General features: G+C 42.7%; 1 protein-coding gene across 3 annotated transcripts; it reads right to left on the bottom strand.

The window, feature by feature from the left end:
• Window positions 1-134: 134 nt before the first annotated feature.
• On the bottom strand, window positions 135-13,696 carry POLDIP3 (DNA polymerase delta interacting protein 3). 3 transcript variants are annotated; one of them, XM_086611010.1, is made up of 9 exons: window positions 13,594-13,696; window positions 9,801-10,197; window positions 7,289-7,366; window positions 5,392-5,487; window positions 3,355-3,537; window positions 2,389-2,466; window positions 1,637-1,766; window positions 682-748; window positions 135-317 (listed from the first exon to the last, which is right to left on the bottom strand). In XM_086611010.1, exons 1-9 carry the CDS (start codon window positions 13,650-13,652, stop codon window positions 143-145), a joined length of 1,263 nt encoding a protein of 420 aa, XP_086467136.1. In that variant the 5' UTR covers window positions 13,653-13,696; the 3' UTR covers window positions 135-142. The 3 variants fall into 3 exon arrangements, with proteins under 3 accessions (XP_086467136.1, XP_009987459.2, XP_009987461.1); XM_009989157.2 differs by having other exon boundaries at window positions 9,810-10,197; XM_009989159.2 differs by lacking the exon at window positions 7,289-7,366 and having other exon boundaries at window positions 9,810-10,197.
• Between the last annotated feature and the right edge of the window lie 9 nt (window positions 13,697-13,705).

Below are 13,705 nucleotides of genomic sequence, written 5' to 3'. Positions count from 1 at the left end.
GAAACACTATTGTACAGTAAGGTAGCGATCATAGAAAACAAAAAATTTTGTGGCAGGCAAATGCAAACAACATCTGCACTCCTGCACTTTTCTCGTTCCCCAACTTAAATGAGTTTTCCAGTCCACTGCTCGCTTTCCCTTCTCAGAGTTTAATTTTGAATTCTGTGGGCTGCACAGAGGCAGAGACCCCTGAGGATTTGAAGAGTGCCTTCAAGATAGTGTCAGGGTCCACCTCAGCTGGGGGATTTGAGGCAGCGCTTGCACTTGATCGGCGTGGTTCCCCTTCCTTCTTCACTGAAGGGGTATCACTCAATCGGCTGGAGGATTGGAAAAAAAAAAAGAAAAAGGAGTATTTAACTGCTTATTATAAAATAAAATTTAACACTATGTCTGCAATCACTATTCTCAGTGTTGCCCCCTTCCCAGTATTAGAGATGAAGGGTTTAAATATGCTTTCCTCATGAAAAGTTCCTCATCTCAGATTTGTTTCAAGCCTCAGGGCTGGGAACACTATGGAGTCAAGCTATATTGCACTCAGCTCAACACAGAGCACCACAGAGAGGAAGAGAAGGAGAATATTCATGGGACAATAATTTGCCATTGGTTTTCCTCTCCTCAGGTTGTCCTCAAAACAGAACCTGCAACCGTGTTTGATTCTACCCCCAACCAAAGGACACTTACAGCAATATAGGCTGGTCTGAGGTGATGACATTCCCATTCATATGAAGATTGCACTTCATTGGTTGACCTAAACCAACACAGTAAAAAAATCCTTATATCAGAATCGTGGTAAGGCAAGACCTGGAAATATCAAACACCAGTGCAAGCAGTAGAGTTCCACATGCTGGGGAAACATGAGAAAGAACAGCCGATACATCTTTCGTTGCAAAACCAGAGCAATGGAAGAGCCACTGAAACACTCAGTACAATATGGAAGACTGACACTAATCAAGAAATTACATGTAGGTACAAGACCCTTAGCAGAGACACAAGAGAATCTCCCATTCTCAGCTGTCTGATCCTCTTCTGACATTTGTAACATATCACTCATCTAGAGAAAGAAAAAGCATCTATTTCCAGCTAAAAATTAACAGCTAATTTCAGCCTACAACAACATTGCAGGTATATCCAGATTAACAAATGCATTGTTCAAAGTTTATGGAGAAGCTGATTCCAATTGTTTTACAGGACTACACCTTGAGAGTTTTGCAAATATTAGTTTTACCTGTACTGTGCAAACAGCTATTCTGTAGCAGGCAAAGCCTTCTTAAAGATCATATAGTTCTCAGCACCGGATTAGAAACAAAAGAAGTTTTATCTGGAAGTTAGAACAGTGGAACGTCCGGGACTCTGCCTCTAGCTTTGAGCATTCTCTTCCTAGGAAAATGTGTTGGGGTGTTGTTTTTTTGTTTGTTTTTTTTTTTTTTTTTTTTTTATTTTCACTTAAATAAATTGTACATATTTTCAGCTAGTTACATAGGAGTGCATTATACTGCCTAGCTCTTGAACTGATTTTCTGGCATTTCTTCCCTCTTGGTGGCAGATAAGCATCTGAGATGCTTTTAAACTCTCTGCCGAGGTGGAAAAGTTTTTGTTGATTTATCTATCCTAAAAGCAACTTTGGCCTCAAACTTACCATCTAAGCACCTGTTGTTGTACTTCTTGTATGCCGTGATAGCATCTTCTTTCTTCACAAATACTACCTCGGCCACTCCAGGGTGCACCAGCCGGGCTCGCTTCAGCGCGCCGCACACACAGAATAACTCCTGAGGGCAGAGAGTTAGTCATGACGCGGTCACAAAGGTGCTGCTTCAATCAAAGACACCAAGTGAGAAAGGCTGAGTTTCCTAATCGCACCATCCCTCCTGCTTAGCAAACACACAGCAGAATCTGGACGCTTGCCTTCCTGTGTTTGCTAAGGTACGAGTACTTGGCGTTAGTGACACAGGTTGCACAAAGATCCATACTGCTGACCAACGCAAGCAAAAGAGTTCAAGGCCAGTACTCTATACTGTTTGTCTCACGTGAAGACCAGGCTCATTCGCAGCCTGCTGAGAATGGAAGTGCCTAAATAATTTGGATGGGGGCATAAGTTTGAGGAGAACATCAAGCACCATTTGGCATGAACTCTTGTAAGTGATGCCAGGTACCTCAGTTCACCCTAGAAATGGGATTTTGTCCCATCTTCTTAAGCATACACTTCTTTAGAAGAAGTGAACAAAAAACAAACAAAAAAAAAATCAGGAATTAAAAGGTTTTGCAAGGAAAGCAAACCCACATCATAGCCCTCTTTACTGCATTCACCATAGATCAAGTGATTTATCAGAAGAGGTAGGATAAGGGAAGGAAGATTCACTCATACACAGTTGGGCAGTAAGCAACACTCACAACAATGTCTTCCTCTGTGACTCGAGGATGCAGGTTGTTTACAGTCATCTTTGTGCCTTCCAAAGGACTGAACGCCAGCTGCCAACACAAACAAATCCATCAAATAAAAAGGTCAGAAACATAGCAGGCAAGACAGCACAGCAGAGAAAGCACTAAAAAAGTCACTAAAGGGATGTCTGGGAAAGTCTATACACACACATACACAGGCGAGAGCTACAGCTAGTAACGGGAAGTATCCATGAGCCCCTTTCCATGCTAATTTCTCTCTGAAGTAACTTTTCTTTCAATCCCAAGTACACCACTAATTTAATCCACATACATACACAGTACTCTCTAGTCATGCCCACATGTTTAAGCACATATCTCTGCTACACTCAGAACCAGCTGGCAAACCCCAAAATATGGCTCCAGCCCCTCAAGAGCATGCTGAACTCAACATGCCTGGGAACATCTGGTGGGTCACCTGTACCCAGCATCAGGCAGTTCAGCAAAGCAAAGCCAGACAGGCTGTCCACAAATTGCCCGAGAGGTCTTCTGTGGACAGACACCAAGAATCCTGTTTTTCTCCTTGCTAAAAGGAGCAGACAAAAGACTATGTTAAGTAGTAGTGTTCAAACACTACTCCTAGGGACACGAAAGCCACTAAGGAGGATCCAAACAACAACTGCTACCTCTCTGTAACATGGGTTCCTCCAGAACCATGTGCTCCCATGCTAGAAAGAAAAGTTCAGAGAAGCAAGATGCACTATCTGAAAATTCCCAGTCTCTCAATATATCTGAAGGAACGGATGTTTAGACAGGTTTCAAATTCTTGGGACATAGGTTGCAGTTATCAGAATAAGCTTGAAGGAGTCCCAGAAATAACGCTGGAAGGCAGGCAGAAACGAGCTGCTCGCATAACTGCTGAACAACAAGTTTCACATGTCTCAGACTTCTATAAAGAGCATCTCTCACTTCTGAGCTCACCTCAACAGGCGCTGGTTCTTTCGGAGGCTCCTCCTTTGTCACTAAGGTCCGGGACATGTTTGTCAAGGCCTTCGTCCGCATAGGAGAGGGAGGTGCAGGTGGAGCTGTGTACGTATCATTCTGGACCACTTTAGTCAGGGGAACAGTCTTGGACAGAGAGAATTTATTAACACTCAGTCCAGTCTACAGGAAGAGAAAACAAAGAATCTCAGAGCTGCAGGCTACAAAAGTCATCCCTCTTTTCCAAGCACCAACAGCAGGAGAGCATTACCAGCATGCACTAAGAATTCCTTGTCCTTCCCACTGTCAAAACCACTACAGAGCTGGAGATTTCAGCTTTGAGACAAAAATCAACTAAAGTTTCTGGGCATATGTTTACCCCAAAAGAGTACTTCCCTCACTGACAAGCCCTTTCCAGTTTCATAGTCATCTTAAATGAACTCCACAAGAGGTATTTGAATTTGAAAAGATCCTTTTATCCAAAGATTTTCAACTACTTAAAAAGGGTACACAAAGATTGTTCATTAACAGTAAGACTGAGCTGCTCTAGTACAAACAGCAGTACTTCTTCAGAAACACTAAGCCAGGGCACACACAGACATGGAGTGTAACCTTTCCAGTTGGAACTACCCGAGTTAAAAGCCAGACTAAAAATTGTGCCTAGTAGAAGCTGTGAACACTGGAGATAACCATTTCTCCTGCAAAAATAAAAAAAACCAACCAACTCATAAGACTGTTTCTAAGGATTGCAAATGGCCAGGAGCTCTATACTGAATACCCACGAGAAAAAAAACATGGGATAACCATTGCACTAGGCTGTCTGTGCAATGGTAAAACCACATAAATTTGCTTTCTCAGAACCACAGAACAATTTAGGGTAAACCTATGTCCAATCCCCATGTCTGAAACAGACCTAACTTCAAAGACACATCAGGTTGACTCAGGGCCTTATCCAGTTAAACTCTGAATATCTGAGAACGGCAATTTCACCACTTTTCTTGGTCTGTGTGCCAGAGGCTGACCAATATCCCGAGGACTTCACAACTCTCCCCAACACAAGCAAACAGAACTTCCTTTGCTGCAACACATTTTTCAGTTCATCTTCTTCCGTTCACTCCTGAAAAGAACCTGGTTTTGCCTTTTCTATGACCAGGCAGTGAGAGTGGACAGATCTCACTACAGCCTTCTCTTCTCAGCCTTAAGAGACACTGCTCTCTCCCCCTTTCCTCACACATCATGTGTTGCAGCCCCCTGACCATCCTATGGTACTAGTTGTGGTCTGTCAGTGTCTGTCTTGTATTGTAGAGCCCCAGAATAGGCACAGTGCTCCAGGTGCATTCTCAAAATGCCAAACAGATGGGAATAATTATCTTCCTTGAGTTGCTGGCTATGATCTTACTAACATACAATCTACAGCTGCCTTTCACTGCTGCAAGGATGCACTGCAAACTCATTCTTAGTATATCACCCAGCCGGACAACTGAGGCTCCTTCCTACAAAGCTGCTTTCTAGCCAGTCAGCTCTCCACTTAAGTTGCAGAGGGTTATCCCATCTCAAGACCAGGACCTTGCATTAGTCTGTGTTGAAATTTCATCTTCTCCAGAGCCTCAGCACTCTCTAAAAAGCTGTCAAATAAGATTTTGTATGGCAAGAGATTTTCTGCTTTGATGTCCAGTCTCTAGAAGCAGCAGAAAGCTTCCCTTGCTTGCCTGCTCAAACAATAACCAGAGAGGCTCAAAGCACTTCCTCAACAAGAAGAAAGTCAAGAGCTAACGTGCAGCAACCTGCCAGCAAGGGAGAAAGCACACAATCTGGCTGCAAAAGGCCTACAAAATCACGGTTAGCCTAAAACAGACTCTGTCCAAAAAATAATGCTAGAAGCATTGGCACAAAGGGAAGGGTGGGGTGAAGAGCAAACGTATGAGGAGAAAGCATTGTTTACATACTTTAAAAGAACATAAGCCCTGTAAAGCTGCAGCCTCTGCGTCCACCAAATGCGAGCATGACATGGTGGGGACTGTTCAGATAATCCCTTACCGCGTTGTGTAGGAAACTGTTCGTGGTGGTGATTTTCATCTGTTTGCTAGTAAGGGGAGAGACACTTTCATCATCGTCTTCCACGTCATACAGACCCTGAAGACAAGCAAGGTAATCGTTTATAAGCAGGTAGATTTAATCTAGACATCATTTCCAAGTACGTAATCTTCCCCTGCCTTCAGCCTTCTTCAGGTAATGGACGTGACTACATCGGACTTTACTTCTGTCCTTGCAGACTGGGCACGGGCAGCTGAATGTATGCAAGTCCATTTAGAAACGCTACTGTAAAAACCATCAAACTTCTTTCCCAGAAATGCCACAGTAAAGCTATTTCTTCAAGTGTACTCCCTAGACCTCATCAGGACTGATAAAGCCACATTAATGGAATAAAGCCTCAGTCTCTTACTTTTTAGCACCCTGCTACTTTAAAGTTGAAGCCTGTGCATATGACTTTTTTTAATGATTTTTTTTTTTTAATTAAGCAGATGCCTGCCAAATACATCTGAACCAAAAATTCTTTTTAAATAGCCTGTTTTCCTCAGCACAGCACATATCCGTCTGGCACTAGAAAACACTGCACTAGAAGATTTACTGAATGAATAATTAATTTCCCAGTTCAACTTAACATGCATAGCCCTGCCTTAAAATACTGAGGCTGACCTCTATGCAAATTTTTTTTTCAAGGACTCTAAATAACGTTAAGAAAAAGTCTATACACACATGTCAGTGCCCAGGACATAAGAAGTCACAACTCAAAACAGCTTCCCATTAATTCAGTAGAAAGGTGAAGAAACATGGAGAGATTAGCAATAAGAGCTTGCAAAATAAGTGGGTTGTCATAGTCAGCAAAGTTCTGGTTTACAAACAGGAAAGTTGTTCCAGTCACAGAAATGCTATGAGAGAAAAAAACAAAAGGGATAGTAGAACAGAGGAGAATTGTGCAGAAGAGAAAAGAACGGGGAAAACCACTAGCCATCAGGACAACGGACTTGAGTTTGAGAAATGAAATGGATTCAAGGCTTATAGTGATGAGGTCAGAATAATGAAGACACTTCCTTAAGTGACAGTATCTGAGATAGCTGAGGGCAACAGGTCAATGTAGAGGTAACATACACAATAGCTAAAGTTACCATAATCAAGGCCAAAAAAATCCAGGATATGATATTGTCAATGTCAGTTTTCCAATATTTCATGTAATGAAATGTACACACACACAAAATAAAATAAGTAATAAAAACATGCAATTCCTCTGAAAGCACCCAAGGTGGTAAGGTGACTGGAAGGCTGGGGGCTGCGACGAAGGCCCTTTAAAATTGATCCCAGAAGAGACAGCACAAATTCTAGGGTTTTCATCAAAGTCTGCTTAATAAGAGATATGGTAACTTTGATAGCACATCAGAATACCAGTTAACGACATTCACTATCAGGTTTCCTGCAGTGACCCACAGCTGGGATTTCACAGGAAGGTTATACCCTCTCCCACCTCACTGTAGAACATTTGACCATGTACAATCATATCCATTCTCTGAAGAAGCTGGCAAACAACCAACAACTTGATCTGATGTGGTGTCACTGAGAAATTTACAGAGTAAAGACATCAGAGCTAAAGGTCACAGCCTCTACAAAAAAAAAGTTAGCGCATACAGATAAAAACTGGACATATCTACTTCGCATTCATACAACACACAAGGAATCAAAATCAATTAGACTAAATGAAAACCTCAATTACCATGACAGTATCTTAACCATATGAGAATAGGGAGCTAAGCTACTAGAGAACTTCCAAACACTCCTCTCTTGTTTCCTACTTAGAGTTTTCTTTGCACCTGCCAATGTTTATGGACACCTTCCTTCCCCGCTAAAGGTAATGGGCAAAGAGCACAGAGCAGGCACACACCTGTTTGTGTGTCTGGTTGTTCACCACATTGATCCTCATTCCTGCTGGATGAGAGTGTCCAGGAACCGGAGCCTTCTGCTACAGTAAGAGAGAAAGAACCAAAGCATTAAAACACTACAGTCCATCAGATTGCCATTTCAGAAGACTGGAGCTGTTAGTTGATACCCTGAGACATTTAAATGAAACTCACTTTCCTGCTGTTGAAACATACTACCACAATATCCTATTAGACAACACACGTGTTTCCTGTAATATGTTCAATATGAGATAGCTTCACTTAATCAAAGACATTAAAGCCTAAGGTCACGCAGAGAAACTGATTAAACAACGAGAAACTGATTCTAATTACTTGAGTTTTAGACCAAGATCACTGGGAAGGAGACTTAAGTCCAGCTCTGCCAGCACTGACTAGATCTACATTTCTGCCAGTATGAAACCATGAACGGGGTAAATCAGTAAGTAAGCTTCTCTTCTTTCATGCTACAGGGAACCAAAGACACCTATTTCCATCAAACTCAACAGGCTGGGACTCAACACAGTTTAGTTTAGTTACGTTTCAAAGGAGAAGTATACACTGTGCCTTCACACCAGAGCTGGAATAAGCTGCAGTGAATAAAATGATACACAGGGCAGCATAGCTGGCCCTTCTACAGTCTGTTATCCCATGAAACAGGGAAACCACAACAGAAGTAGTCGAAGAATGTAGCTGTACTAATCAGCAACTGAAATCAAGCAGCAACTCCCTCAAAAACGCCCTTTTGGTTTTCAAAAAAGCTGGAAGCTGTCCATTACAGAAAAGAATGGGTCTCCTTACAAAAATACTACATACAGCCAGTAAAACGTTCAGATTTGCATTCTCTCCAGACTCTATCTTACACCACAGCACCCTCATGTTTCAATTTGCTAATCAATTCAGAAACAAGGGTACCTGTCCTACGGAAACACGAGCAGAACTACGGAAATTCTCTGAGTTTCAAAGCCTTTTTCCTTTCCTTTATGCGAAACAAGACTACAGTACAGGAAGTTTGAGCTGTGTGCTGCATCTCAGATCAAGATACTCTAGTTTGATTCTGCTCCCACACTTGGGAAGAGAGGAGGGCCATGGGCAATTTAGAATTTAGGTATAAATCTAAAAAAAAATAATTAAATAATTGCTCATGTGCAGTTTTGTCTGCAGTCTTAATCACTATTATATTCTACAATATTTTTTCTTGCACTGTGTTGTCTAACAAACAGAAAGTACTGCAGGCCAAACCAAGTCATTCAAAAAAACCCAACCAAACAGGTCAGAGCAAACTGCTGCTGTTCTAAGGCTCTGAAAACTATTTTAACTCCTAGCAACTGCGTAGAAAATGTTCAACTCCTAACGGCTGATGGTGGTGATTTGGCTTAGACCTTAATTACGCTACTAATTAAAGACTACTGAACAGGCTGCTCTATTGCTCTGTGATTAGCCCTTCTTACTGCCACAAGAGTCCTTTCTCTTTCTTAGGTCAGGCCGGCAGGAGATCTGCAGAGTAATGGGAAATTTCCTAGGCTAATTTACAGAAGAAACATGCCTGATGCTCTTGAGCAAAACCCACAACTGAGCAGAACGCAGACTCATCTAGGCTTTCAAACTGATGAGAATAGGAGATTTTCGGGGTACGTGTAAGCACACACTGTTGATCTTTGTGAGGTGGAAAATGAAAGAGGTAGGCGAGGAACTTCAGTTACATGCTTGTAGAAGTGAACAACAAAACCACTCCTCAAACAACAATCCTGACAATCTGGAAACTTCTCTTTTGACTCTACCCACTGTACCTAACACACACATAGTTCAACAGTAGTTGTTACTCAGAGAAGTTTGCTAAGAATCAAGTTACTGTGCACACAGCAAAGTGAAATTAGAAAATTGTCAAAGGAAATCAGCAGGTTAGGATGATCAACTGGTTACAGTGCAATTAAAATAAATTCTAAGCCTCAGAAGGAACACATCATGCAATCAGGCAACTCCCTGGAAGCCAGGGCTTTCCTAAAAACCAGACAAGTAGAAATAGAGAAATTGTAAAAGGGCTCATTGCATTTTAGATCTTCTTAGATACAAACATAGCTGTATATTCTAAACTGTTATCCCACCACTAGGATAAACCAGTTATCTAGACAGGACGATCCACCACATCAGACTTGCAAAGAGGGGTGGTATAAGAATGACAGAAAAAGCACACGTTTTTGTATTTAAGTGGGAAAGAGACTACTTAACCATTCAAGACAACTACTTTAATGCTGACAGGAACACTGCTTTAGTCTTTACTGGGCCCAAAATTTAAATGAAAATTTAGATGAAAGTTGGGATTCTACAAAATGCCCCGAGCAGCCGGAAGGATACCCAAAAAACTCTGAATCCTGCTGTACAGGCTGGACTGAACTGTATCACCATTGCTTCTATTGTAAACACGTGAACATATTAATGTAAGTATTATTATTTCCACTGGACTGCTGCAGAATAACCGAGGGCTCAAACACGGCTTGCTTGACCTACTTGGATAGTTTTGGTGATTTTCATGGCTGGATTTACTGTCCCCATAGTTGGGCTGATGGCAGCTGGAGTGCTCCTTTTTAAGCTAATCTTCTCTCTGGCATCCACCACTTTGGTCACCTTTTCAGCAGCAACACTTTGCTGTTTACGGGAATTCAGCATCTCTCGAGCATCCTGCACCTTCCCTTTGATTTTGAACCGAGCGTCCTTTTGAACCAGTTTTTCACGGGCATCTTTAACCCCCAGTTTGTGTCGGGCATCACTAAGTCCAATCTTCTGTCGGGCATCAAATGTCCGCTGGAAGCCGACAGATGGTGATGATCTGTTTAGAAGACTCTGCTGGACTCCAATGCGAGATCTTACACCTCCAAATACTGGTCTTGTGTTAAGCCTGAGGAAAAAAGAAGTTTCAGACACTATAAAATGTGATACTGTATCAATAAAAGTGTTTGTGTTGCTGCGAACAAAAGCTCATTATTACTGCACAGAAATCTACTTAGGTTAGATGTCTAAATACAACAGCAGAGCTCCTAAACTGTTTTATGCTGGATTTTACTTTCTACATAAACAGCTAAGGAACTGATTTCAAAAATCCATCCTTAAGCTCATATTTACAAACTTAGGTAAAGGGTCTGGCTTCAGCTATGCTAAGTACATACCATATTTAAACAAAATTCATCAACAACTTAGGTATTTTGAGGAAACGTTTGAAAACAAAGAGGAACAGAAACAGCTTTCTAGCTTTAGGACTAAGCAGGTCCTTTAAAGCATCTTTTGTAATACAATAGTATGTCCTGATACAAAGGAAACATGGAACTACAAGTGATTTCAAGAATTCTGGGCAGTAAGTTCAGATTTGTGGGAGCATACAGGCTTGGGTTATAGGACGTACAAGCACCACACCAATATCAGTTCAAAGCCATCAGTTTCCAAGTTGATTAACTGCCAGCAAGAATACTTATCCGTCAAATTACTTTTTAACATCACTGCCTCTTCTTTAATCCACTAACAGAACTGCTGCACCCGACGGCCTTTACTTTTTAAGCACATCATCAACACAATACTGAGAATAGAAGGGTAACAGCCTGCAGAAAGGACACCATTTATGCTTGTACGCAAATATTACTAGGTAGCAGCCTGTTGTGTAGTGAAAGGTAAAACTAGCTTCTTGCTACAGGTCTGATTCACTTTTTCAAAGTCTCCCCTAAAAGGAAGCAGCTTGTCTAATTTTTTATACAGTTTCTCCTTCAAGTATTTTTTTAGGTTTTCTTTTTTCCATTGTGTGCCTTTTTTTTTTTTTTAAAAAAAAGATGACAAAGTGGTAAGAGAAATCTTCAAGTTAAGGTACTGAAAAAATATTCTTGCTACTGTTTTTTTTTTTTAAATGTAAAATAAGCTACAGAGGGCTACAGTGTTAACCTGCTTTCTGAAATGTATTATCCAGTATTACAAATTCTAAAAGTAGATATCTAGAATTTGTTGTAATACTTAAAACGCTTACATCGCAAATTCAAATGATGATGCAACTTAAATTCTCCATTATATGGAGTTTTATATCAGTATTTCCTGATCTAACTCTACCATCTTAACATTATTCACAGTCATCTACTTTCAGTGGAGAGGAGAGAGAGATGAAAATGAAAGACTGAACCTCCACTTATGCCTCTTTCATTCTTGTGTCCAGACAACTGGAGAGCTAGGACTGGGGTCCTATTTTGTTACCTAGCTAGGAATCCGACAGCCAAAGCACATTAGCTAGAAGAGACAGGAGTATTACTCTGGTTATATTTTAATAAATGGTCTTAATAACACAGAAGACTAACAGTACCCATAAAGCAACAATCAGAGAACAAAGCTTCCCTTGCGATTTTAAAAAGCATTAATTTAACTATGTTGAAAGCATTCAGTTGGAGAGCTGCAGAAGGGCTTGATGAGTGGTTCTCCTTAATAAGCATAAAAGAGGTCAAAGTAAAACCAGAAATATATGTATCAGCATTTAAGTAAGAATTAGTTAAAAACATTAATGACACGAATTAATGAAATCGGTTAGGAAACTCTGTACTGAAGATTACAGTCTCTGAAGACTTTTGTGTTTATCCTAACAAACAACTCTCTTCTGTAGAGAATTGCTTACCCTATAACAGCATTAACTGACTAGGCATTTTGTGCCACAGCTCTTGAAATAAAAAGGAATCTCAAACATCTAATTCACTTTCCAGAACTTCAAGTCCTGGCTTGACTAATTTGTGCATTAGTACACTTTATATGTGAAGATTTTTCTGTTATTTCATCTGGACTACTGAGCAGCATGGATATAGTGATTTAAGTTTATTCAGTTTACCCAGCCTTCACAAAGTCAAGTTAGCTACCTCAGAAATCTTACAAAGAGAGATAAACATGACAAACAAGAGAAATGCAAGGAACAAAAATTCTTGCAGTGCTGCAAAGGGATTATTGTTCAGCGATCAAAAGCAGGAAGAATTCCTGGGAGAAATGAGAGTTAAGGAGGGATTTGGAAAAGGAGAAAGGAGGTGCTTGGCATATTAAGCAGCATAAGACTGTTCCAAATACACAAGATAACATGAATGAAAGCACAAAGCCAAGGCCTTGTCTAGACTAGGATTTAAACCTGCGTTTGAATGCTTTGCTAGTACACATTAGCAGATAGCTTTCAAAATACTACTCTAGACACCTAAGCGTAGACATTCAACGTTAAAACATAAGATTACCCAATGATCACTAAATTAAAAAAAAAACAACACAAACAATAGAACCACAAAAAAAGGAGCACACTTAGCTAACACAGATGGGGAGAAATCGATGGACAAGACCTTCAGAAACATCAAGAGACTATGGCAAAAGGGAAGATGAAAAGCTACCAAAGGAGAAGCCCGATAAGAACTGCCAACAGCTGCACTAGAGTAAACGGCCCAGCCTATGCTGGAGACATCCTCTACATCCACACAACCGTTTCAAACAATCTGGCAGAGTCTCATTAACTACGCTACTGAGACCACCGCTTCCAAGGGCCAGGCAGCAATTCTGACGGTGCCATGGCAGCCTGAGGCCTCGCTTGTGCGGATCCCGACCAGCTTTGCCACGGTTACGGCTCCCCGTGGCACAACTACACCTCCCACAGCAATCCCACAATGCACCGTGCCGCTCATCAACGGCGATGCGCTGCTGGGAGCTGGGGGGGAACCGAGCACCCCCAGGGCGCTGCCTGACGAACGGCTGCAGCCCCGCAGCAGCTCCCGCTGCAGGCACAGGGCAGCCCGGGTACCGGGGGGGCTGGGAGTGGGCGCGGGGAGCCGCGGCCCTGCTCGTCCCGCCTTGGGGAACACGCTGGGTTAATCTGGGGGGAGAAGCAGAAGAGAGGGGATGAAGTGCAGGTCGGAGGCACCAGCGAAGCGATGGGTTGTGCCAGGAATCGCGGGAGGGACGGGAAGGGCCCGAGGACGGACGGGGAGAGGTGGCGGGCGGGCCGGCCCTGCCGGGGCCAGAGCCCTAAGGGCAGCGCAGGCACAGCGGGGCGAGGTGGGGGGACGGACCCCCGCCCCGGCCCAGCCCGCCCCCTCCCTGAGCGACGGCCAAATGGCCAATCAGCATCAAAGCACGGCCCCGCAGACCAACGCCTAAGCCAATGGGAAGGCGAGAGCGCAAAACAGGGCCGGGCGGCGCTGAGGCGGGCAGCGACCCGCAGCCTCCGGAGCGGAACGATGACAAGGAAGAAGAGAGGGGCCGCCGGAGGCCGCCGGGCCGGGGCGCCGCCCTCCCGGCCGCTTACCTCCCTTTCACCGTCACACCGCGCTTCCGTATGAGCTCGTCCAGAGAGAGGTCCGCCATCTTGTCGCGGGGCGCAACGATCAGCGCAGCAAGGGAAGCCCGGACATGACATC

This window comes from Tauraco erythrolophus, chromosome 4 (assembly GCF_009769465.1).
Source record: "Tauraco erythrolophus isolate bTauEry1 chromosome 4, bTauEry1.pri, whole genome shotgun sequence".
Lineage (NCBI taxonomy): Eukaryota > Metazoa > Chordata > Aves > Musophagiformes > Musophagidae > Tauraco > Tauraco erythrolophus.
Note: the sequence above shows the minus strand (reverse complement) of the source record. Positions and strands in the feature narration are given on the sequence as shown.